At 44.3% G+C, this 25,964-nt stretch overlaps 1 protein-coding gene across 1 annotated transcript in view; it reads right to left on the bottom strand.

Moving 5' to 3' along the window:
* efna2a (ephrin-A2a) overlaps nt 1-23,230 on the bottom strand; it is a 60,873-nt gene extending 37,643 nt beyond the window's left edge. The window contains exon 1 of the mRNA XM_037486450.2: nt 22,122-23,230. Within this exon, the coding sequence (XP_037342347.1) occupies nt 22,122-22,264 (143 nt within the window). The 5' untranslated portion in view covers nt 22,265-23,230. The remainder of the gene's footprint in view (nt 1-22,121) is intronic.
* Between the last annotated feature and the right edge of the window lie 2,734 nt (nt 23,231-25,964).

Below are 25,964 nucleotides of genomic sequence, written 5' to 3'. Positions count from 1 at the left end.
TTAACAAATGGAGCTGCTTGAATTCACATGTTACAAATTCATCAATAACCTTTTAGTGTGAATGTCAATATGTGCACGTGTGAGTGTGTTACTGTGTGTGTGTGAGTGAAGCAGTGTTTCCTCTGTAGTGGTAGACGACTCTGACTTGAAGGTCTGGAGGAAGGCTGGAGTTGTTGCTCCCAGTGGAGAGATACATGGCTTGTTGTTCCTCTGTTGTCTTAGCTTCACTTTCCCATTTCTCCCTCCTTCCTCGCGCCGCCTCCATTTATCTCACACCGCATCGCTCCCAAACCACACGTTGTGTTCTCCTGTGAGTGCTTTCATTGACTGATTTCCTTACACTTCGTCTTGTGTGTGTGCAGCACACACTGACAGGATCAGGCCGGTTTGAACTCTGTAACCTTGCTGCACTGCAGACATGCTATAGTGGCTTCTAATACCATCACAGCTTTAGAGTGATTTGTTTTGTTTTATTGATTCTGTACTGGAGTAACTACATCAGACGGTCCTGCAGTGCACATATTTACCGCTGTGCCAGTGTCTCACATACACTATTGGCATTGACTTCATCAACTTCCCTCTGTTCAACGTTATAAAATAGTAATTACAGAGATGTAGTGTCACATTGGCCAGTTACAGTCTTGTTTTAAACCACAAAACCGATTCCAGTTATACAGCCTTCAGGTGAGTTATGTTTGTTTTACGACCCAATCAATTTCCTTTAAATAATGTTACACTATAGAGATTGAAGAAGAAGTGTTCCAATTGGTAAATAATAATTAATTCATCATGTTTGTCTCTTTGAAAATACATTTATACATCACTAATGACTAAGCATTACAAATCGGTTTTATTGCAGGTAACTAGAGACAGTGTTTAACTGGTACAGCTCATTTTTAACCATTGATTGGCTGACTGCGCACTGATTATAAAAATGAAGCAAACAAACAAAACTCTGAAACCTGTTTACGGGGAAGCATGAAGGGTATGTTTAGAATACAAAATGAAGGTTAAATGAACACTTTAAACGCTACTTGTAGAATTGGGAGCATAGTTCATAGATTTACACAAAAGCCTGAAATGGACATTTGAAAATAACAGACTTGGGAAATAGAGTCCTACCAGAGTCAGATGAAGGTGAACACTTTTCCACCTACTCAAATGTGAATGAATCATACACCTTGTCTGCAGTGTTAAAATAATAATTGTCTGGTAAATACAGTGGAATGTAAAACAAATTCCACATTTCAGATTCTAATGAAGTATTTCTTCTTAGATCACTAATGGAACATCTCTCAAATAAAGCATCACATTTCCAACACTGTCCTCACTCGTCTAACGAGAAACACCAGCTATCCACATAGTGACATTCAAGTGAAATATGTTAATACTTGAGTAAAAACAAGACATGATTATTGCTCCAAACTAGACATGAGGATATATTGAACATGACGCACGGTTTTAAACAATCTAATTAGTTGTCGGCAAATGTCAAACTAGGAAGAAAGAAGCCGCGTCTCCAGGACAGTGATGATTTAATAACATTCTGCGAGTGGATGTGGATAAAACGACTTGCCCCTGTGATCCCTCTCTAATCCACATCTGATAGCGGCTGTAAACACCGGAGCTCACAAATGAGGTGGAGAGGATTCCTACATCTCCATCTCCATCACTCTTGCATCGCCCCGTCTCTCTCTTGTATTCTGCCCTTTTTTGTCAACAGAACTGAGAGCTATTTAGTTACAGTGCCATGGGGACACAAAATGGACTTGGAGACACTTCTTTTTTCCCCTTCTCTCTCTCGGTCTGTCCCGCACCGCCTGCTTACTCTCCGTGATGAACAGAGCTGCTGTAGAGCCAGCGGCACAGTGCAAGGTATCATTTTTCAATATCCAGTCTTTTTTTTTTACCAGTCTTCTTATTCCCCTTCTCCTCTCTGTTTGCCGCCCATTACATGGAGCGATATTTAGTTTCATCGACAAGGAAACTCTAAGCTTTCTCTATTTCCTCCCCCCCTGCATCCTGCTGCCAACAACAAACAGCAGAGATGTTTGTTGTTGATGACATCACGGTTTGGCTCCAGTGTGCTCTTCACTTTATTCTTAGGTCTTGGATTATGCAAGGAATAGTTGGTGAGAGTATTTTGTGATATCCTGGCTGGCTGGCAGGTGGTCTGTAGTGACGTGGGAATAATCGAAACTTAGAGTAACTGCACACTTAAAACTAAACAATGACTGTAATAAAAAATAAATAAAACACAATTTCAGGCCTCCTTTTTTTGTTTAAACCAGGCCTTGAAACTATGGTTTTCACTTTTTCTATTACCGATGTGTAGCATCACAACCAGAGCGCAGGATTAGCCTTCTGTCTGTGCACTGGATGTTATGCTAAAATGTTATGCTAAGATATTAAGCTAAGATGTTATGCTAAGATATTACGCTAAGATGTTATGCTAAGATGTTATGCTAAGATATTAAGCTAAGATGTTATGCTAAGATGTTAAGCTTCGGCACATTATAAAATCTGTGGAAATGATTATTCTGATATCTGATTAGCTTTCCTAAACTGCAACAACAGTGTGTACATTAAGCATTAAGATATTTATTTAGCAGCTGACTCATTAGCTAGCCGACAGTACACATCAGTTTGTTTTTTGCAGAAATCGTGTCTGATCTTGTCTCTTGTTGAAAGATTGACATGATACCAACAAAAAAATGATATTCCTTTTCACAAGTGTTCCACCAAATGGAACCACAATATGTTGTTGCAACAGGTTTCAAACCACAAACGTTCTTTCTTCTGCTAAAACCCACAAAACAGAAACACAAAGTTATAGTCCAGTACTGTGGCAAGTTGGCCCCATTTGTTCTCCATAGTGTTCGTTCTTTTAGGTATTTTTTAATCACTATGACACAGTTTGCAGCGAGGCAGATGTGGGGTAAGAAATGACCGTCCAGGATCAGGTTAAAATTGCGTCGCTTTACGGGCAGATTTTCCCACATTTAATAAATGTCCCATTGCAAGCCTGAATAATATGTTGTGTAAAAGCCATTTGTTGGTCCACTCGTATCCCCTTCTGCCTCCTATGAGCTGAAGTGGCCACTGGCCCTCTACAGCCGGCGAAAACACTAAATTAGCTTCGAGAGGCTTCCTCCCACTTCTGTGTCCCCTCGCTTTGCTGTCCATTAAACAGAGAAAGTCGGTACTTGAAGTGCACGTGTCCTTTGCTTTATTGAATTGAATCAGCCACGGTCGGCCGCTCTCCAAAAAAAACAAAAAAAACCCCACAGATCTCAGGATTTGAAGCGAAAATGGTGGAGCTTTGAAATTCCAAACATGAGGGCAGTGCTTATATCTTATGCATTTCTATCACCAACAGCACTTTGATGTAACTTTCCCTCTCCTCACCGCCTGCCATCTATCAAACACAGCTACAGCCGCAGCAGTAAGTTACCCCAAATTAGTTTTGAGACTTTTTTTTAATCAAAGCATTTCCCGTGTGTATTTCTTCTGCTTCCTGCTCTGCGTGCAATTCATCAGATAGTGATCCACCCGAGTCTCTCGCTGTGCTAAGGACTTAAAGGGTGTTTTTTTTCTTCTTCTCCTGTTCAGATGAAACGCCTCTTCTCTACCTGCGCCATCTTTTCTCGCCGCTTGGCTTGAGGCCCATTAGTGCATGTAAAGCTCTGCTGGCGTTTAGGTTCTTTTTCCTCTTGACACGGACTCAGCTGACTGTTCCCAATGCTCACTCACCCATCAGAGGGAAAATGAGTTGATTCTTCCCCCCCCCCGTCCTCTTCTTGGCGTGTGCCCATAGCGCTTCCCTTTTGCTCTCAGGCCTCTTGCCCCCACCATTACTGCTCTGGAGGCTGCTCTTATCTTCTTTCCTTCCCATGTGTTTGGGGCCTTTTGGGGCTTTTCTCTTTTCTCATGCTCTACATGTCCTAAGAGTTACTTTTCTCTCTGTACCTCCAGCTCTCCTCTACCGTAGGGTCCCTTTATCCCCACTCTCTCTGCATTGAAAGTAGTGATAGAATACCAATACCACAGTTAACAAAATGTTCACTGTAATAGAGTTCATACAGGGTTTACTGTATTATAGGATTATAATGATAATGTAAGCAATTTGACGTTGTCTTTAACATCAATACTTTCCAATTGTTCTGATTGAAGAGACTCCTTAGCGATTTAATTAAAAGTAAATATTTTCCCTCAGAAAGGTTGTGAAGTGGAAGTAAATAAGAATTAACAATGAAATATATATAAATACAAGCCTGGGCGATATAGTGAAAAATCCAATACAAGGATATTTTTGACTGAATAACTTGATGTTGACATTGGGACGCTTGGGATGCTCTTGAACCGCTAGAAAATGTCCTTAGTGTAATGGAGCCTTTAAATGCAGGAAAAGTCCAAATCATCTTTCAATATTACGATACAACAATAAGACGTTAACTGGTCTGCTATCATGATATCAACATGATATCAGTACCCAACCCTGACTAGAGCGAAAAACTTCATCACCAAGCAGCCGTCACCTGCTCCCAACCACTCTCTCTTTTTTTCTTGCCCTCTCTCTCTCTCTCTCTCCATTGCCATTTCCATCTCTTCTCCTGCCTTTGCATTTGATCTCTCTCTCTCTTTCCTGTACCTCGTTCTCTCCCCCTCTCCTCCCCAGAGGGAATGAGTAAGTGTATGCTTGAGTGGAGAAGAGAGGTGGGTCTTGCCCTCCCAAATTCTATTTCAGAGAAACTCGAGCTCAGAGAAGCATGTCTGCCTTCGGAGAGCAAACACTGGCCTGCTTTTACAGTTTCATGAGCAGCGCCGCAGCACACGCCACAAAATGCGAATCCCAAAACCAATAAACGCGGCGGAAGAAAACCAACGCTGAATGTTTTGCCAACGCACGCTTCCTTCAGCCCACGGCCAATGAAGGAAATGAAATGTAGGGGAAAGTTTGCAAGCGAGCGTTCCCACGTCTATACATCATTTACGGCAATGTAAAGACCCACAGAGGTGAACATGCGCACACACACGCGCACTCAGATGACCCGTTCTTTCCGCTTTGCTTCCTTGGATGATGTCTGTCTCTTTGGCCTGACGAGTAATGGTGGGAGCACACACACACACAATCTCACACACACACACACACACATAGAGAGAGAGAGAGAGAGAGAGGAGCACGGCTGGCAGAGGGTGTATGAATTATACATCCAGCCTGTCTTCATGCATTAGATAGGAAAAAGGAGAGAAGGAGGGGGAGAGAAAAAGAGAAATGGCAGCAATGTAAGCAGATAACATGTTCCAGATACATAACATGTTGTCCTGCGGTGATGAGGGGAAGAGGACATGTAGGAGGAGGTAGTTACGTTCATAAACTCATCAGCTTGACAGTGTGGCCTTAAGACAGTTACGTTTTGCTTTGGGTGTGTGTGTACCAAGTGTGTCTTTGATGCATGTGTGTTATGCACCGGTCCACAGCTGGATGTAGAAATTGCTCCCAGCAACATCTTTCTGCTGCTGTGATGCTCATTGGTTCACAGTTCAAAGAGTTCTTTCCTCTGCAGATGGAGGCTGCAGCGGGAGGGAAATGCACACATGCATGCCTGCACGCGCAAACACACACACACACAGAAAACTGATACGAACCTTGGTTCAGATTGGTCCATTTGGTGGAGAAAAAACAGTACAACAGTTCAAAGCTAAAGTGCTTCAGGGATGTGAAGGAGGAACCTGTGTTTTTTTGCCAGTGATGCCGACCACAGCGACTGCGGTGGAAAAGACTTCATCCCCGTCGCTGCTGTCAAGAGAAATTCCTTACGCCTCTGAGGAGTCTGCTTGTTACGGATAATGGTCTCATATTTTCAGATTGAGAGCTGTTCAGTTTTTGTGATGCTGGCTGGATCACTGCAGTTTTGCACGTCTTGATTTTATTTGGTGTCATTACTTTGAGTTTGACAGAGAGGGACTTCGGTCAACTTGTTGTTCTTTTGTTTTCATCTCGACCACTTTTTTTTTTTTTTTTGGCCAGTAGTAGTAGCATTTTCAAAATACCCTTTACCATATACAACTGTGGCATTAAGTCTGTCTCTGTGACTTGCTTGGTGTTTGTTCGGATCTTTTACTCTCTGTGGTCTTTGGTGGAGTATCTGATTCACTCGTCTCTGCTTGTTCTTCGATCCTGTTTTGAGGTCAAATAGGTTTTCCTGCTTTTTGTTGTCTTATTTGTTCTGATTGCACTTTTGGGGGGTTTTGAAGGAATTCAGTCAGCACGGAGGACAACCAAAACAGAAGTTAAGAGAAGCTCACAATGTAGTTAAGCTTTGGTGTTTTTGTCTTATTTTGAAGAGCTTTGTAAATCTTTCTTGAACATTATCGCTGCTGCTGTTAAGCAAACCTGACACTGAGAACGCCACATTTCTGCATAATACTGACGAAAGAATGCTCCAACCTTCACTTCATCCACAGTGAAGGGGAGAGTTATTCCTTCAGCAGGAACATTTGGATTGATTTGTAAATCAGCAAATATAATGGAATCATCAAGGATTTATTGAGTGCTCAACACACACACACACACACACACACACACACACACACACACACACACACACACACACACACACACACACACACAAATTAATTCACGCCCATTCACATCAGGATAATTTCTTTATCTGCAGTTTCACAGAAACGTCAGAGCGTCATTATAGAGGATGCTTTGAAAGAGTGCGCTTTGCACCGCCCTCACATATAAATGGAAGGGAAGAGGGAATCACAACAACAAAAAACCTCGGGACACCTGCAGAGGTGAAGATGCCATTATTAGACGAAAAACGCTTTTCGGGTAAAGAAAATAGAGAAAAGAACACTGAGCAAAAGACCCTGTGGTTTAATCAGACAAGCCTGCAGCACACGTGAAATGTAGCCAAATTATACTTAAGGCTCCAGAAAATAAGTCTCCTTCACACCTGGCTTTTGTCAATACAAAGTAAAGAAGAACTGACTTCACGCGCATATGTTCTGTCCTCATCAGTCTTCAGAAGGCAACTTAAAATTCACCCATAAGCATGGCCTAAGGGCGGACTCGCCCATTAAGCAAGCTCTACCCGGGAAGGATTTGATCTGCAGTGGTTGCCCAGAGCTATTTGAAATGGATTATCACACAGCTTTTCCTGGTAGGTAGCTAGTTCATGTTCTTCACAGAATGGGAGATCTCAGACTTCTCCGTGGGCAAATCATTCGGATGCAGACTGTGGCATTTGGCGTCGCCGAGAGACGACACACCACCCGGCCGTCAACAAACAGGAGGCCGGGTTTGGGCTGAGGGAGAGAAACCACCTTCCTCGTTACTGACTCAGTTCTTTGCTAAGTAGCTCCCCAGATGCTTTAGCGAGAGTGTGTTTGGAGCCAAGCGGCAAAATGGGCTTCTAAATAAAAGACCAGTAACTGACTCTCATGGCCTATTTGTTCCCTTTTCACAGGGATCAAGAGAACAGCGGTGTCTCTGGATTTTTTATCCTCTCACCAAAAAAGAAAAACTAGTTTTCTCTAGTTTACTGAAACTCACCCAGAATTGGCTGCCAAAATAAAACATTTTACTCAATACTGCTTAATTGCATCTGTGTGCAAGAATTACTGAGAGAAAATATTTTGTGTTTCATGTAAAAAGAATGTTCATCTGTAAAGCTGGAGGAAGCTTTTATGCAACTTGCATTACTATGCTGCTGAAATCCTGAGCCCAAATAGACACAAAAAACAGAATTCCAATTTGATATAATGGTGAATTTTAAAAAGAATAATGTCAAGAGCCTACAGCCGTGCAGTGCCTGGTTTTTCGGCTTCCCGCCCACCTAATTGGTGAAATGTTGCTGACGGGCACCTTTAAGGACCCTTGGGCAATCTGCTAGAGACAGAAAATGTCACATCACCGCCTCTTTCTGCCTCTTCACCTACACACCATTTTATTTCCACATCATCTAACGCGTGTACATTATTTACACCTAAAATCCACAGCTGACGAAACTGAGTGCTGTGCGCAGTTTTTTTTCTTCTTTTGAATGAATCTGTTCTGTTATTGATTTCCTTGTAACAAATCTGATGTTTGTCCAAGATTTCAACACCACAAGCTCTCGTGTTCGAGACCACAGGCTTTAAAAGATACATTTACAAAGAAGTCAAGAGGGGGGGTTACAATGCAGGGTTGGGCCCAAAAAACAGCCAAACCCAGAGTTATTCTTTTCCATACCGTGGCCTTGTGAATGAGGAAGGCCGGAGGATAAAGAACGCTGCAGTGCAAATGTTCTCAGCGTGGACACACACACACACACACACACGCCCTTGATCACAACCTCTAAAGTACATACACACTATCACTTGATCACCCCCCCGCAAACACACTTGATCCTACAGAGTCAAATACACACTTAACTGCACACATGCAGATTCAGTCCCAAGCATACATACGTACATCCTGGGCCGTGTCTCATCTACTTCCCACCTCCACATCAATAATTCATCAAAATGATCTTCAATAATGTTTGCAATCAAACTTTCATGTGACCGGATGACTGTGTTGGGAGTGATTTTAATGGAGCCAAATGAAATAACTCTTACGGGCCATGCATTAAGCAGAGGCAAACATACAGAAGGTGAAGGGCAAGCTGATGCCTCAAAAGTTGAGTGAGGGACGAGCAGAAAGCGCCAACTATTGTGCGACTGCTCTCTGCTAATGGCTTTAACGAGCTGTCTGGAGTCCAGGCTCTTCAATGTGACGCAGACTCACGACGGACAGAATGAAGACATGAAATTAAGTTGATGTAGAGAGCAATTATTGGCAAATGATTTAATAGATGTGAAAAGAGAGGGGTGGTGGGTTAAAATAAGTGAAGTAGCCAATAAAGTCACATAGGCCCAATCTCACACACACACACACACACACACCCCAGTTGACAGTAGTGAACATTGCAGCAGACATTGCGCATGTTTTTTGGTTTTTTTTTTTTTTAGGGTTGACCCATTTTGGATTAAAAAAAATGTTACAACTAACTCTTCCCTCAGCAAACACTGATGCACGGACACAAACTCGCAGGCGAAAAGAGGACGAAGAAAGAAAAAGAAGAAAAAAACCCGCAGCTGCCCGTCTCTCTGCGAGAAGGCGTCAGGGAGGGTGTTTGAAGTGGGTTTGATCAAACGGAGAGTATGCTGCACCGATAGCGGTACTCCTCACTGCACCCACAGACAGACCCACAGACAGCCAGCGTTTACCCTCATTCTCTTCAATGCCCCCCTCCCCCTCGTTTTTTTTTTTTTTTTTAAGTTGGGGTCGGTCAAAACACTTTTGCAACCATTGCCCTAACAAATCACATGGTAATTGCTTCAGACACTAATGTTATTTAAAAATGGCTGACAGCTTTACTTCGTTCCGATCCTTTCATTTCTCCTCCCATTTCATTTCAAAAAGCTCCACATTTCCTGTTCATTAATTACATTTCACCTCTGTGAAAAATCTACAAATATATCTGTGGTATCCCTCCCTTGTCTCCGGAGTGATCGTTGCCACAGCGATCTTCATGTCTCCCCACTTGTCTCCCCGCATCTACGGTGGGAAAAAAAAAAATTGTTGCCACTTCTGCAGAAACCCTCCTTGTTCAGAGGATGACGGCACCTGCAAAGGCCCACGTTTTCCTCATGCAACAGATGAGGGACGTCAACCTGAAGCTGCTCCTGCAGCCCCTTCAGTAATCAGTGATGAGAAGAGGTGGGAGACGAGGGAGGGGGGGGGGGGGGGGGGGGGGGGTGGGCACCGAGAAAAGGAGCCGAGCAGTTGTTTGGGAACTACACAAGAGGCGAGGAATATTTTCCCGCCTTTGATAAAGTTCCTCAAAACCGGTGAATGGAGCTTCATTTTTTTGTCTTCTACAGAAGCAAACCCACTTAACACCCTCTTGAGCAACAACTAAACACCCACACGATAGGGGGCAAAAGAATACACATGTACACATACAGTTTGCATGCAGGTGCGCACAGTTAGTAACACCAAAAAAAAAAAAAAGAAAGTTGACCACAAAAGGAAGGACTAAACAATACCTCCCTCATATTTGTGACATAACGCCTCTCTGCAGCTGTGCGAGAGGGTTGGAGGAGAACAATCTCCTCAGCGAAGAAGCTCCTCATTTTCCATTTCCATTCGAAGAAAAGACAGAACTGCCAAAAAAAAAAAAGAGAAACTAATAACGCTCATCTCAACTCCCTTCCGCTTCATTTTCCGTGGAGGCGACAGAGAGGCGAGAAGGAGGAACTCAATAAAGTTCTCACAAACCTTCCCAGGAGACAAAGAGAGGGAGAGTCATGGAGTTTAGGAGTCCTCGGAATTGAGAGAAAAGTACAGAGGAGGTGACTCATCATGGTCCTTTCATCCCTGTGAGTTTCTCCCATTACTATTCACACTCTTTTCCATCAACATAATCACCATATTCATCACCAGTCACCGTTATCAACCGTATCATTGTGCTTATTGTTAACAACTATATATATAGATTAGCCACCATAATCATCTCTCAAAAATCATTTTGGGGGATTTTATATACTTTTCTCCTCTTCTAGTTGTCATTATTCATACCATCATCATCATCATCATCATCATCATCATGATGCCCTAAAAAAGGCCTTTCTATAAGACTTTAGCTCCATCCTCCTCGTTTCCTTTCTTACATCAACGTCATGTTCATCGACCCAGTGGAAGCGCTGTGATCTTTAATGTCCATCTCCTCGGGCATCACTGTTATTATAGAACTCGTCAGCGCTTATCATTCTTCAATAATTCAACTCAGGATATCTCATCCTTCTCCTCATCCTCCTCTACATTGCTATCATGATTATGCACATTCCCTTTATTGGTTTTATTGTTTGTGTTAGCATCAACAACGCAGCCATCGTGATGGACATCTACAGCCATCTTATCGTAATACCACAATAAATGATATTTTTCCAACTTATCAACTTCTCCATCACCATCCTCTTCCTCATAAAAATGAAGGTGAAAATATCTCCCTCCTTTTTATTTATTACCATTATAGCATAATGATCCCTCAGTCAGTCAAATCCTTTTAATCCTATACTGATTAGCATGATGGCCACCATCGTTATGGTTACCGTCAAGTACACCTACACAACGTTCAGCATCAGCATCCTCTTCCCCGTCATACCAGTGCAAACCTGGTCTTGACCAGGTACCATCTGCTCAGAATACCGACAGGAAGCCAAACAACGCGCGCTGAAACAAGGCAGCACCGATTTATCCCGCTTCACGTAATCAGACTGTTTGTTATAAAAGAAATGCCTTCACATCTCTCAGTACAACTGAAACCACAGATCTGTCAGCATCAATGTCATCCCCAATTCTAGTCTCAACAACATATCCATCACAAGATCTATATCAAGATTTTAGTCTTTAGTCTCTATCCTCAGTGCCATTGCCACCCACACTGTCTTCATCTCTATCATACAAGTGCAATCATCTCATCACCATCATCCCTGTGCATAATACCAACTGTCGGGAGTTTGAGTCTAAATGATACTAATTATATATATATATATATATATATATGTTCTATTATTATAAACGACAAAGAAGGAGACCATTATATTCACTATTGCAAATGTAGGACTCTATTTCTACTACATTTTTTCATCATAAAAGAAAATATAAAAGACTAAAAGTAATCCTCAAACATAAATGTTTATTTGCATCGGCTTTACTGGTCGGACAAACACATTTCCTAGTTGTACCATGCGCGTCTGTCTTATCATCCTTGTGATCACCCACATCAAACATAATCATTGTCTTTATTACAATCAACGTCCAATGAAAACATTACCATAGGCTCTGTAATTCCTATCATCATTAAGGCCATTAGCCTCATTTTCCTCATCAAAAACTGTAATCACTATAGTTATTTTTGCCGCTGTTTTCATCATCTGAAATCATTTGACACATAGTCAAGACGAACACTGATTATATACGAGAACAAAACATGCGAATGTCTGTTTCTTAGCTGGTAGGTTGAGGCTTTCCAACAGCACAGCGATGTTCAAGGGAGAGAACTCTAGCTGGTTTGGGAACTTCAAATTCTAAAAGCAGAATGAAATCAAACCGCATCATTAATACATCCGCAGGGGAAATAAACATTGCGCTAAAATAACAATTCAGGTGTGGAAAAGCTCTGAAAGCAGTTGCCCCTACATGACTCAGAGACTCCTGCCCTCAGCCTGGGGCTTTAAAATGCAGATGGCTGAACAACAACCTTTTGTCCCCCAAGGCCGTCAGCATCCATGACAACACCGGATGAACTATTGCAACTGCTCTGTATTGAATCTGCACCTGTCCTCAATGTGAAATGTTAAAAAAAGCTGTCAGGTTTAAGATGTACAGATCTGAGCTTCAGAGTGAAGATAAAAACACGGATTACACCGCAAGACGTCACTTTCTATCGTATTCGTTATCGTTAGCACCTCTGCTGTCATCCCCGCCGGCATGTTCATCATCTCCAGGGCCGTCGGCTTCATCCCATCGGAGTGATCGATACCGCCGCCATCATCATCATCATCACTTCCTCTCACATCCTCACATTAGAGGCCAGTTATCGCATATCATGGCCTCACAGTGTTATTTAAAATTAGCCCCGAGGTGAAGATTGCTCCACAGGTCAGAGGAATACTGCTGTTGAGGACACACACACACACACACACACACACACACACACGTCTCACAGGAACCAGAGGGCTGAGTTAGTCAGCGGCTTCAGGACCAAGCAGAATTAAATGGTGACAAAATAGTGAGAGTGCAGCAACATCTGTTGGTTCTGCCTTATTATGTCCCATTAGCATGGTTTAAAATGAGAGGTTTGTTTACGGTGGCCCCATTCTGGATGAAACCACGGCAGCGAGGCGTCCTTAGCTGGTTGGGAATTAGTCAATTTCTCTCTGCCTTGTCTGATGGACTACGATGCAGAGGATTCACTCGCTGCTTCTTTTGTTTCACTTTCCACTCCTACTGTTTCAAAATCTACTGGGGACTTTTTTTTTTTTTTGGAGGAAGATGAAAAACTGGTTTTCATTATTACTCCAAAACATGCACCGTAGTCTGTGCACACACACACACACACGCACACACACAGAAACCCAAGCCAAGACTCTCTTGATGTTGTCGCAAAGTTTGCCAAAGAAAAATAAATACACGGTTCAAATATTTTTAGAGCGGTCTCCAAATCATTCTGTAAAGTAAAAAAAACTCCCTGCAATTGTCAGCGTGAAAGTTAGCGGAGTCGGCTCTTCACGGAGTATTGTTTCACTTGTAATGATGCCAAGTGTAAAACAGGGAGGGCGGCCATCCTTCCCCTCACCCCTCCATCTCCCCTGCCTCCATCTTAAATGACAACGGTCTCATTCCAAAGGCTGCATGCGCCAGAGGGCATATTTAACATCGGGTGAGGCGCCCCCGTTATACCAGCCCCCCCCACATCCACCTGCTGGGACCATCCAACCTCCATCCTCCCCCACCACGCTGCTGTATGCTTTCCTTCATGCTCCAACAAGTACTCTTCCTCTGCCCCAATTCCATATTCCTCTGCATCTCTTTCTTTGCTTTGATCATTTTCCCTCCAAAACAAACCCTTTGTCGTAATAAAAATTAAATACACAAAAGACGACATGTCTTTTCTTATTCACAACTTTCTGTCCTTCATATTCATGCCCATTCACACTGTCCTTAATCTTTCAAGTGGATCTCCCCACCTCACGTTTTACTTTGTCATTTGTCTCTCGGGGGCCCAGTGCGACAGTGGGCTGTGTGCTATTATGCGTCTCCAGCTGGTCTATACGAGGGCCGAGCAGCCGGCGGTCCCATCTGAGTGTCACGCAGACAGAACCGAAAGACCCCTATTCTTTCGCTCGGCTAACACAATCAGCACAACCAACCGGGACCTGAGGAAAAGTATTAGAGGGGAGCAGAAACAAGGATGGAGCAGGAATGACAATGCCCATTGTTCGCTGTATATAGAGTGCAGTCTGGCGTCTTTCATATTCTGGACCGCCGTCTCCATTTTTCTCATTTTGTCCTCTGTTATTCATCCCTTCATTCATCCATCCATCCATCCATCCATCCATCCATCCATCCATGTCTGTTGGGCTCTCTTCTTAAAACCCCCGGTTCACTGCATCTCCCTCTGTGTCCCCCCCCCCCCCTCCTCCCCAGGTTATTTCAGAGCACTTACATCATCACCGCCATCAACAAACCTCGTTAGCGGAGGGTAACAAGAGCAGCTCCAGCACCGCAGCATCTTCACCGATTCTTTAAACCTGCTCCGCTGCAGCAACATTCCATCGTGGGGCCGATGTTTAGTGCACTCACTTCACATCGCAGTGCAGATTCAGTGCCAAACCCATGATTTCACTCCTATGGGCCGATCAAACGACGGTGATGATGATGTTTGGTGGCATGCACAGACACTCGGAGAGGAAATGCATAGGAGAGAGCGGCTTTCAACTGCTCCGGGGGAAGGAAATAAATAAATAAATAAAAAAGTGATGGGAAGGAAAGATATTGCTGCCATAGAGAAATAAAAAACATGGGCCTAGAGATATTTCTCCATCTGACATTGATTCACGCTGCTAATTGTTAACGTCACTGACAGACGGCACGACGGATGATTGGCAGTTCAAATCAGCGCGGCAGGTTGCTGTCAGTTTGTCACAATGAGGTGAAGATCAAGTGTCACGTACATGGTAGAAATAGACGGAAAAACAAGGCGTTGTTACCAAAAGCTCCAGGAAATAAAACCAGTTTTCTTTAATAATTTTGCAAAATTACTTATTTTAAAATCAGTGCGCATTCCTCACAATTTGTAAGTACTCTGCTCATTAGGGATACAACATGCAAGCAATGAGTGAAACACAGTACACAGTGTTACCTTTAGTGATGACAATATGCAGGAGTTCAAAACTCAAATGAATACAAGTCTATTGTGTGTACAGTAGACAAGGATTAGTCTGAATTAATGTACTTACGGAGTGAGAAATACGTATTAATTTCATTTTTTAAATGAAATAATGAAGATACCCTTTAATAAAAGTTTCCTTGTAGAGACTTCCTACCTTACCAAGGGCATCAGCTGATAGACAGTCCAACAACTGAGGCTCAACTCAGCAATGTTTAAAAATGACCAAAACAAAAATTAAAAAAAACTTGCAAGTACTTTAGTTCATTTTGAACTATTAAAATGCAATATTTCATTGTCGGTTATTTTTTTTTGTCAAGGTCAACACAAAAAAATCGACACAGGCAACTAATGCTTTCACTTTCTTTCACTAAATCAATCTCACTTAGGACTCAAGTAGCCATCTTCAAACAGGTGTTTTTTCACTGCAAATTTGTCATAGCAGTTTTTCAAACCACAAGTGTAATTAATCACTCTAATGATGCTGTGCCAGTGAGCCGGCATGCACGCTGAACCGGGAACACCTGCGTGGAACGCTGCATATCATTTATGTAATCGGCTACACCTGACACTTTGAAAAGCCCATATGTCTGCTGTCAAGCTGTTGCTTTGTTTAAGTCCAAACATCAAGACACTCAATTTGTAACAATATAAAACAGTGAAAAGAAGCAAATTCTCACGTTTGGCAACCCAGAACCAAAACCTTGGTGTTTATTGACCAAATCATTTTGACAAGAGTCACTGACCCTTTTCCATTTTAGCTTTTAAAATAATAAAAAAGGCACATTTTAAAGTAGAAATGAGGTGGAAATTGGCTATATTCCCTGTGGTAATATAAGAAGAATATAAATCATTTCCAGAGTTTCACAGCTGAAAATTCTCTTAATGACACGCAACACATTAATGAAACATTTCAAAGGGTTTTATGTTCCCGGTAAAAGCTTTTGTTCTTCTTTCCTTGTCAAAAACGCTCAGTGTATGTTTCCCTGGGTTAATATGAAATCACACTGAGCTTATAGAATACTGATGTTTCTGCTTAAAACCCACGGCTCAAACTTTGCCTGCAGACACTTTTCCACACGGGCTCAATGGCTTTTTAACGTTTAAACTGCAATTGTAAAATCCATCTTCCTTCATTATTTTACAATTAGCCCTAATATCTCGCAACGAAGAAGACCCAGAGGCCAAAGGACCGTAGGAACATATGGATGACCCTTTTTTTTTTGCTTATGTGGTGGGACAAATAGATCTGTTCTGTTCTTGGATTTGCAGGCATTACAGAATATGTCAAAAACGTTTGTTCCATTCTTGAAAAAATGAGGCGTGCCTTAGATCCACGTGTTTCCTGTCTCTTACATTGAATACAGAGTTTTCCTTAGACAGAAACAGAAAAATAACACCTCTCTGGTCAAGAATCAGGGAAGCCTCTTGTCAAGCAACGTATCGTTCATACTTTCATACCTACAGTGGGGTGGCAGTGCATTTTGTATCAGCAGGCAGACGGTTCCACTCGGATGCTCAGCATATTTAGATGACCTCCACCTGTCAATCGTTGTATATTATCTGCTGATGACTAAGATCAGCAACACTAGATCTGGTTATGTAACTGCCTCTCCTGCTGAGGTGGGAGAAATCACTTGCTCCCTCCGACTTTAATTACTCAAAGTATCACTTTTAGCTCAGACACACACACACACACACAGTCCAGTCATGTAGGTCACAGCCAGAACATGTGACCTGATGTACGGCAGCGTTATGTGTATGCATAGAAAGAGGTTGCCTGAGGCAGTGTTTTCATTTCAGAGTCCTGCAGAAGAAAAACATGCTCACCCCAACCCGGACGAGGGGGGAGGAGGGGGGGGGGGGGGGGGGGAGAAACCACAAGAGAGAGGAGATAAGAGAGAGCGGAAGACGAGAGCTTGATAGGGCGACTCAAAGACAGAGACAAAGAAGAAAGGAAGAGGGGTGGACAGAAAAAGAGGTGGAGCAGGTGGTGGTAATGGCGGTGGGCGACGGATTTACCCCCCGGGGGGGGCAGCTCTGACTCTGACAAACTGTCAGTAAGTGAGAGGGCTGGACTACAAGTCTCCATGTAAATTGGATGCAAATCTGTCCGTGTCTGTGTGCGTGTGGCGGGGCTGAGGAGGTGCGCGTGACTCCTCCCATCACCGGACTCCACGGGGGACGCGAAAGAAAGACAGCGTGCGTGTGTGTGTGTGTGTGTGGGTTTATGCGCAAGGACATGTGTGTCTGTATGGACAGCACGGGTTTGTGTGTGAAACTTCCCTGGGACGCTGTGAGAGTACCAGTGTGTGAGTGATGTGTGCGTTGGGCTTCCTCTAGGAATGTGTTTGAGTGTGTGTTTGTGTGCGCTTCTCCAGGGATTGATTCTGTCCCATAGAATGAAAGTGTTGTCAACCATCGGCGCTCCTCCCTGACACGGAGTTCCTCAAAGACACGAGGATGAAGAGAGAGGAGCGAGCAGGAACAAAGAAGAAAAGGAAAAGAAAGTCTTTTGAAGGATAAACCGTGGGATTAGATAAGGTGCTCCTTCTGGACTATTGAGCCAGTATACGTGTGTGTGTGTGTGTGTGTGTGTGTGTGAGCGCAAGAGAGCCCGTTGCTCTGAGCACATTAGCTGCTTGGTGTGAACAAAGCCCCTCACCTGCGCGCTTTATAGAAAGGGCCTGGGAGCCAGAAGGAGGGGGGTGAGGGGTGAGGGGGGGTTGGGTGCAAGTGCCCACCAACAAGAGGAAAAACAATGGACTTTAACTCAATAGAGACCCAGTATGGGTGGATGTGCATGAGTGTATGCATGTGCACATCTAGTTTCCCTTGTGCGTCTGTGTGTGTGTGTGTGTGTGTGTGTGTGTACAGTAAATAACAAAATGCAATCCTTGCTAGTTGTGCGACTGTGTTTGAGTTTGTGACCTACATCGAGAGCCACCACTGTGTGTGTGTGTGTGTGTGTGTACATACTGTGTGCAGAACTACTATATTCAATCGGGCATGTATATATATATATATATATATATATATATATACATAAATACTCTGCGTACTCTTGTCACTCTGCGGCACCGCAGATCTTATCCTGAACCCGCGAACGGACAACACAGACGATGAATGAGAACAATGCTGGAGTGTGTGTGTGTGTGTGTGTGTGTGCGCGCGCGCTGTTCCCCGCCGTGACCAAAAGTGTCCGGAGCTGTTTGAATTGGATTATCTCAGACATTTTCTATTATCCAGCAGGACCTTGAAAGAGAGCCAGAGCCCTCCATATAAAGGGTTTGGCCAATTTGTAGTATGCCTCCTCTCTGAAGTCAGAACATGTGTTAAACTCTTTTTATTTTGCTTGACTTATCCTGGTTAGTCTCATTGAGATCGAGGCACTCGGGTGGACCTATCATTGCAACTAATGATACGGTAAAATACAATTGTCGTGGTGGAAAGTGAAAAATGTCTGAAAGAACGTTGATTAGAGCAAGGAACACCGAGGTTGTCAGAGAGGAAGCAGACTATTATCAATGCAGGTAACTGAAAGATACCAGTCATTTGTCAAATGTGTTGGAAGTGTCAGTCCTTAAAAGCATCGCTTCAGTTACATCACGTAAAAAATGTTCCCTCCCGCTTCAAAGTTTCAGTTTTTCCTTTGCTGAGATTATGATTTAACTTCCTGAATTTTCTTCTGACCCTGCAAACCCATCGCAAAGATAGCAATGTTGAATATATATTTGTTTAATGCAATGATCAGATGAGATAAAGATTTTTAAAAAATAGGTACTTGCTTTCCTCCCTTCCGTTATTCTTATCATAAGAACTGATCGGCAAACCGGGCGCCGCCTCTGATTGGACACGCTCAGCCGGCCGAAAGGCCGCCAACGAGGGCGGACCGGCGCCCCTGGATCCTTACTGACGGCCACCGTGTGTCAGAGCCCTTAAGCGGCTGCTTCGTGCCCAGCAGGAGACGCTCTGACCGCCCAGTTAAAGGCTGCGGATAAAAAAAAACAACGCTAACGAGAGCGGCGAGAACGAACCAACACAAAAAGAGCTGCGGAAAACCAAAACGGATGAGCTGAGAGACGCTGAAGAGGACTAGCGCCAGATTATTATTCTAATAATTAGAATTCTCTGTGGGCTAACCGGTTCAAGTGGGCTCTTTTTACATCACATGCAGGGATGCAATGTGTTGTTAATATTGATCATGGCTGCCTTAAAGAGTAGCGTATGTGTAACTGTCAAACCAGGGGTCAGGCCAAGGTCCCCAAAAAAACGATGGCGAGATGGAGCATTGACCCCCTATTCTATGGAGTTTGGTCCGCCATCTTTTATTTTGGAGCTTCTTTAGACGTGAGCATTAACGCGATCTGATTGGCTAGTGCCTGTGCTGTTGATTTGCATGAAAGGTGCTGTGAGTGAACACGTGCCCAGCTTGACAAAGCTCCTGTGTGTAGCTGAATGTGTGTATTGCAGATTGAAATATAACTCCATCTATTTATCCGTTCACTACAATATGTTGGATTTATCTTAATGTGTATTTAAAGACAAAAAATACAATTATGATTCTGAAGACATTTCAATTTGTGGGGGAAAAAAAAAATGTTCTTATCAACCAAAGATTTTGCAACCCGCCCCGCAGAGCCCCCGCGGAGCGCCTGTTGAAGACCTCTGGTTTAAAGCCAATGCATAGTTCACCCCACCAAATGCTCCATGTGAGCCACAGGGATCTTCTGAGCAGATCCGTGTTTGATTGAGAGAATGACTGCAGATCAACGGATGCCGCCATCCTCGTTTGTGGCCATGTATACCCCCCCCCTACCCCCCTCCGTGTTGTCACTTTGAATCACTTCCCACTCTCCCTTTCTTTGAAAGCACAGAAACCCAGGAAGTACAAAACAGCTGGCGCTTCTCAAACCTACAAATGAAGGCGGTACCGTGTGACCTCGCGGCGGACGTCCTTCTCAAAGCGCTTCCTGAAGGGAGCAAACTTTTGATGAACACGAGAAGAGACAACGCCCCCTGATAGCTCAATACACGCTGCGTGCTTGATGTTGTGTGATCAATTAAGACACGCAGCTGTTCATCTCCCCAGATGTTTGTGTCACTCCGCTGCCCCAGACAATGGCGGCGGTTTGGACACAATTCATTATTCTTGCATAGTCGGCGAGCTTCTCATCCGTCCCCGGTGCCCAAATCGCCATCCAGTGTAATAATAGCTCCCAAGCAAAAGCTTTTAGAAATGTGTAATATATATTCATTTGCATGAAAAGATGCACACAACAAAGTGCACTGAGTTGCATGTTTTTGTTTGACCTTTCTATACACTTGGCGTCTGGCACCTCCCACATTAGTGGGAGTGCTAGTCCTACCTTGAAGATCAGCTGGAGACGTGTTCTTCTAGCAGCTTACTGATCCTACACACTTCCATCACAACACTTAGGACCGTTTTAATTTGCTAGTAAATTATATTCAGGTACATTTTCACTTTGTTTGAACGCAAGTGATTTCCGCTACAATGGTTTGCATTAGATATAAAATAACACAAGTTATGAAGTACTTTGCCCTATAATTTGGGAGTAAAAAAAAACCTTTTAATGTCTATTAATATATCTGACACAGGGGACACTGCAGCTCCAGTGATTCCACCTTTAAAGCTTTTAGTGCTTTGGTGTTTCGTTTTGAATACAGCCATTTTTTACCGTTTTATTTAAATCCTACTGGAAGATACTTCTTCCACTGATGAAATTTGGGGAATAACTAAATGTCATTTTAGATTACTAAAATCATTACTATTATGGTCAAAACTTTCAAGTTGAACTTGACAAGACTTGTTCTCCTCAATTCACATGAACGGGATGCTGTGTCTGTCTCGTCATCAGTTTTTGCCAGTGGGCTTGCTTCTCAAAAGCAGCAGCAGAGTAATCCTCAAAGTTTGTAGAAGGAATGATCTTAAAGTTAAGGAATGAATGTTGTCATTGGAATGTCCTCACAAAGCCGTGGGGCGGGGTTGTGTGTGTGCAGAAAAAGGCTCAGCGAGACCAATGGCGGTGCCACAGTCCAACGGGGAGAACCAACCTCGCCAGTGCTCCAGCGCCTAGATTCATTGCTTTAGTACCAATGCATTTTTGATGTGGCCCCTTTTTCTGCTGCAGCTTCTCCGTACGATCCGGCGGAATAACAGCGCCCCCAGCAAGGGTCCATAGCTTAAATTAACCCAGTGACGTGTGTGTGTGTTAAGAAGCAGCACAGACAAAAAGTAAAGGAGAAAAAAATGCCCCCCCCTTGCCTGTTAAATATTTGAGAAGATTGCCATGGAAGTGATGCAGTTAGATACAGGCCTGTTTGTTTGTGTGCGTCTGAGGGGGTGAGAGACAGGCCTGACTAACTCAGCAGTGAGAGGGAGAACTTTCCCTGTTTATTTACCCACCTGGGGAGGGAGAGAGATAGGGTCAAACAAAGATGGGAGGGAGGGAAAGGAAGAAGGGAAGGGGGGGGGTATAAAGGGGTGAGAGAAAAAGAGAGGCTGTGCAGGTTGTCACCAACCATTAGAGCAGTGTGCTTTGCCCCAGCTAAAGACCGCATATGTGTTTCTGTTAATGAAAGTGTACGTGTGTGTGCGCAGCCTTGTGCCCATGTGTGTTTGTTTACATCTCCCTTTGTTCATTTGTGCATGTGAGTTTTGCGAGTGCTTGCAATTAATATATGGAGAGAGACGGAGAGAGAGAGAGAGAGAGAGAGAACCATCTCTTGATGATGAGAAAAGGAGGCAGGTTGCCCTCATTGTCTAAGACAAAAGGAGCTCCATGCATGCGCCGGAGAACAAAATAGCTACTTGCACGCGCACACTGTGTGTGTGTGTGTGTGTGTGTTTTGCTTGTTTATTTGCAAATGGCAGATGTTGTAAAATTCTGCCCAAACACTACCGAAACGGGGGGAATAAAATGAGAAACGATGACGTTCAGACAGCGAATGGCAAAAATACATTTTAAATATTTTTAGATTTCATGGATCAGCGTGCATGCTGGGTGTTTATCCTTATTTGAAGGAGGGGAACACACACACACACACACACACACACACACACACACACACACACACACACACACAATTAACTGCACTAAAACTCACTTGGGGTTGGAGCTGTTCCAGTAGACAGCGTGTCTGTCAAATATGATCTTCTCCTCCGCCCACACGGACACCCAGGACAGGATGGTCAGCAGCACCACCTCCATCACACACCTGTGCCCGAGCTGGCACAACATCATAGACATCCAGGGATGGGGGGAGGGGGGGAATCTCTCTCCTCGCACTCTATCTTCCTGGGATCGGGCTTTCTCTGCGCCGCCGCCGCTGCAGAAATCCTCTTCAGATCACGAATGTCCGTCTCCGCGTGTTTGTGCAAGTCGACGCAGGAGTCTCGTGGATCGTGTATGTGCTTGCTGCCGTCCCCACGGCTGTTTCAAGTCATACTGAATGGTTGAAATCTTCACTTCTTAAACTTTCGTCTCCCGCGGATTCACATGTTATTTACCAGTGCGTCGTCGGCGGGATGCTAAGAGTGCGTCTCCTCGGCAAGGTCCGAAACTTTTCTCCCATTACGCGCAACCGGGGAGATAGATGCGCCACCTGGAGTAGACCCCTCCGTTTCTCCAAAAATGTAAAAATTAAATATGACAATTAAATTACACTCCCGAATCCCCCCGATGTTTCTGTTTCTATTAGCGACGGACAGAAGACAACGCCAAAATCGGCCGTCATATTTGTTTACCCGGATTTGTGTTGGATCTCTCAGCTTTCTTCCACTCCTCTTTTAGCGCAAATCTCTTTGTTTCCCCCCCGCTTATTGCAGCTCAGATGAATACCTCCATGGCGCACATCGGCGTTATTTTCAGTCCGAAGTTATCACACAAGAACAAGTGCGAGACGGCAACATCCTTCCCCGCGCGCGCACACACACCGCCAGCTCCTCGCAGCATCCCAACTTGGCGATCCCTCCCTCCGCTGTCACTGGCTCCCGACCAACGTGACTCCAGTCGCTGGTGCGCCTCCGCCGCTCTCCGTGCGTCACGCTGACCGGCGCAAAGACGATCGCAGCTTTAATCCGTACGCGCGCTCCCAGGCGACCTCCACCTACTCACTCGGCACCCTGATTCGGTGCGAGTTACCTCCACCCCTCTCTCCATCTCGCACTTGCTGCCGCCCCCCCACACACACACAATTTGCGCGGGCGGGGTCTATAGTCGTGCCGTGCCGCGTACCCTCTGGGGCAGGGTTCGGACTCTTGGGGGGTCCCCTAAAATGTAACTATAAAAAATACTGAAGACTACATTGCTACACTATCATGCGTGGAGCAGTGGGCTCGTTGGCTTTAGGATGTTTTGACCCATGGGGTTCGAATCCCGATCGTTTCGATCCTTTTTAAAATATATTTTCTTGAATACATGTTTTCATACGTGGTTGTGATGTAGTGCTCACTTATACAATTGTGAACGCTGCAATGGATTTGTGATGCGTTTTGTAGATTTTCAGCAATATGTTTGTGAATGTGCTGCTGTTAGCTGGCAGGTTGTTTGGCTTCATACACGTACAGCAAGAAGCTCTTCTAATCATTACGTTACACTTAGTTAATGCAACTTTTGATATATGAACACCAACTCCAAATATTTACTATAATAAGCAATTATTATGGAGCTATAAACATAATCGAAGCACTTACAGGATTTTCATGAGGGATTTCACACTTTGTGAGGCTCCGTTCAACAGTAACCTACGTGTCTGCGCCACAGACCACAACAACAACCTGTGATGCTATTGGCTGATTGCTGCCCAATCGCGCTAGGAAATTAATTAATTATTGTTATGAATATAAAACGTCACTAAAGACCATTTCACAATCATTTTTAATCAAAAAATATTTGTCGGGGACCCCCCAAAATCTAAAAATAAATTCTTATAGGGGGTCCGGGACCCCCACAGACTCCCCTCATTTCGAACCCTGCTCTGGGGGCCCGGGGTCGGTAGATTCACTGACTCCCGGTGATACACAAATCCATGAAACGTGCAAGGAAATAAGGACCCTTGTAGTTTCCTGTGACGTGAATTATGAATTTAGCTGTAGACACAATCATGGTGATGACATGATGATGTGACTCCTTCACATCCATCTGTGTGGCCCGAAGGGGGTTTATTGACCTCTCATCTGGACACGTAAAGCGACCCATGAAGTTCACTTTTGTTTGAAAGCCGCGGCCTGATGGATGGGCTCGGGGAGAGGGAGGTTGGGGGGGGGGGGGGGGGGGGGCTCTGATGGATCGCTGGAACAGTGGAGTCATTTTCTATCAGTGTCCATTAGGCACAAAGGGCAAGCGAAGGCATCACCGAATCTAAAACCTGTGAGCCATAAACCTCCAGATAGCTCTGTCTGACAGACCGCTGCCACCCATGCTGCCTCCGTCCGGACCGCGTGCGCGCCCGGGAGTGCAGATGCGAAAAGAACTATCCATCTTAAGCGTTTGTCCTCAGCGCCAATGGAGGGAGATGTATAGTAACCACATTGTTTCCACAAGGCGCTCCATCATTTTTCCTGCGTGTCGATAACTCGGATCAATCCACTCCGGGCAAGATGGGAATTGATTCACGACAATGATTTTGCAACAAGTTCATTTGCATTCCTTGAAAAGTAAAAAGGAGCATCATCATTTTAGCAGACAGAACTGAGGGAGGAGGAGGTTCTGCAGTGTACTAACTCCCTCCACCCTTCCTAATCCCAACAGAACCTCTCTGCAGCATCTCTTTGTGCCTCTAGTTGGATCCTTTATGCAAAGTGTCCTACTTTTGCTTTGCTCTGCCAGCAAATGCCTATAATTTGGGCGGAATGAACCCATACACCCCCATAACCCAAATACAGCTGCATGTTGTCCGCCCGTGTGGATGAATAATTCAACATCTGTCTGAGGCGTGCATATGTAAACAGGTGGGTTGTCTCCTCGTGGCATTTTTAAGGGGAGCCGCCATCGCCCAAAAGACAACTTCCATCTGGGCTCCAGGCTCTTTAGCCCTCCTCTGCAGTGTCACCCTGCACGTGAATATACATCTTGGTCAAATGTGCACAGAGCATTGGGCGTATCGAGTTGTAAAGGCCTCCTAAGCGATCCTAAATCTGAAAGAGAGTCAGTGTACGGACGCATGCTTCCTTAAAAGGGTGTTGTATCCTAAAGCTTATAGCCGGCTGAGAGTGCGATTGCTCCGGAGTTTGACTCATACATTATAGGCACATGAATTATCACCCAGCTCAAGAGTTTAAAAATGAAACATGAAAACAATGAACATATGTCTATTCAAGGTGTTGAATAACAAAGCAGCCATTCACTTTCAGCCGACTTTCAAGGCTCTCACACTCAGATTTAAGCTCCCCCCCCCCCCCTCCCCTGGTGACTAACTACCTTTTGGGGATTGATCTTGTCGCACATTATATACAGGATGGTCTCTAAGAAGCAGTCTGGGAGGAGGGGGTGGCACTCAGTCCCCGCCGGCCTCGCATTAGCTTGATTAGAGGCCAGAGTACTAATGTCAATAAATGCAGCCAGATGTGGCAGGATCTCCGGCCCAGATGGTTTCAATTAGACCACGTGCACACAGCACTGGATGAAGCCAGGATCACCCCGAGGGTTCTGGATATGGCAAACACCTGGAGAGGTGGTGGTGGGGTACGGACACGGGGGCGGCTCTACGGAGTACAGATAACCTTTGGAGGAGGAATGTGCTCGGTGCTCGCCAGTTCTTAGCTTTTAAAAATGGGTCTCACTTAAACATGCATTATGGAACATATTTTGTGTGCCAGCGACTTCTGGTATTTGATAACCCCGAAACATCCAAAAATCCGTGTTTGGATCATCTTCCTTTGAGTTACCCGTCCACCCAATCTTGCAATCTCTTTGCATTTCATATATTCCAAAGAGGATTCCGTGCAGA

This window comes from Pungitius pungitius, chromosome 14 (genome assembly GCF_949316345.1).
Source record: "Pungitius pungitius chromosome 14, fPunPun2.1, whole genome shotgun sequence".
Classification (NCBI taxonomy): domain Eukaryota; kingdom Metazoa; phylum Chordata; class Actinopteri; order Perciformes; family Gasterosteidae; genus Pungitius; species Pungitius pungitius.
Note: the sequence above shows the minus strand (reverse complement) of the source record. Positions and strands in the feature narration are given on the sequence as shown.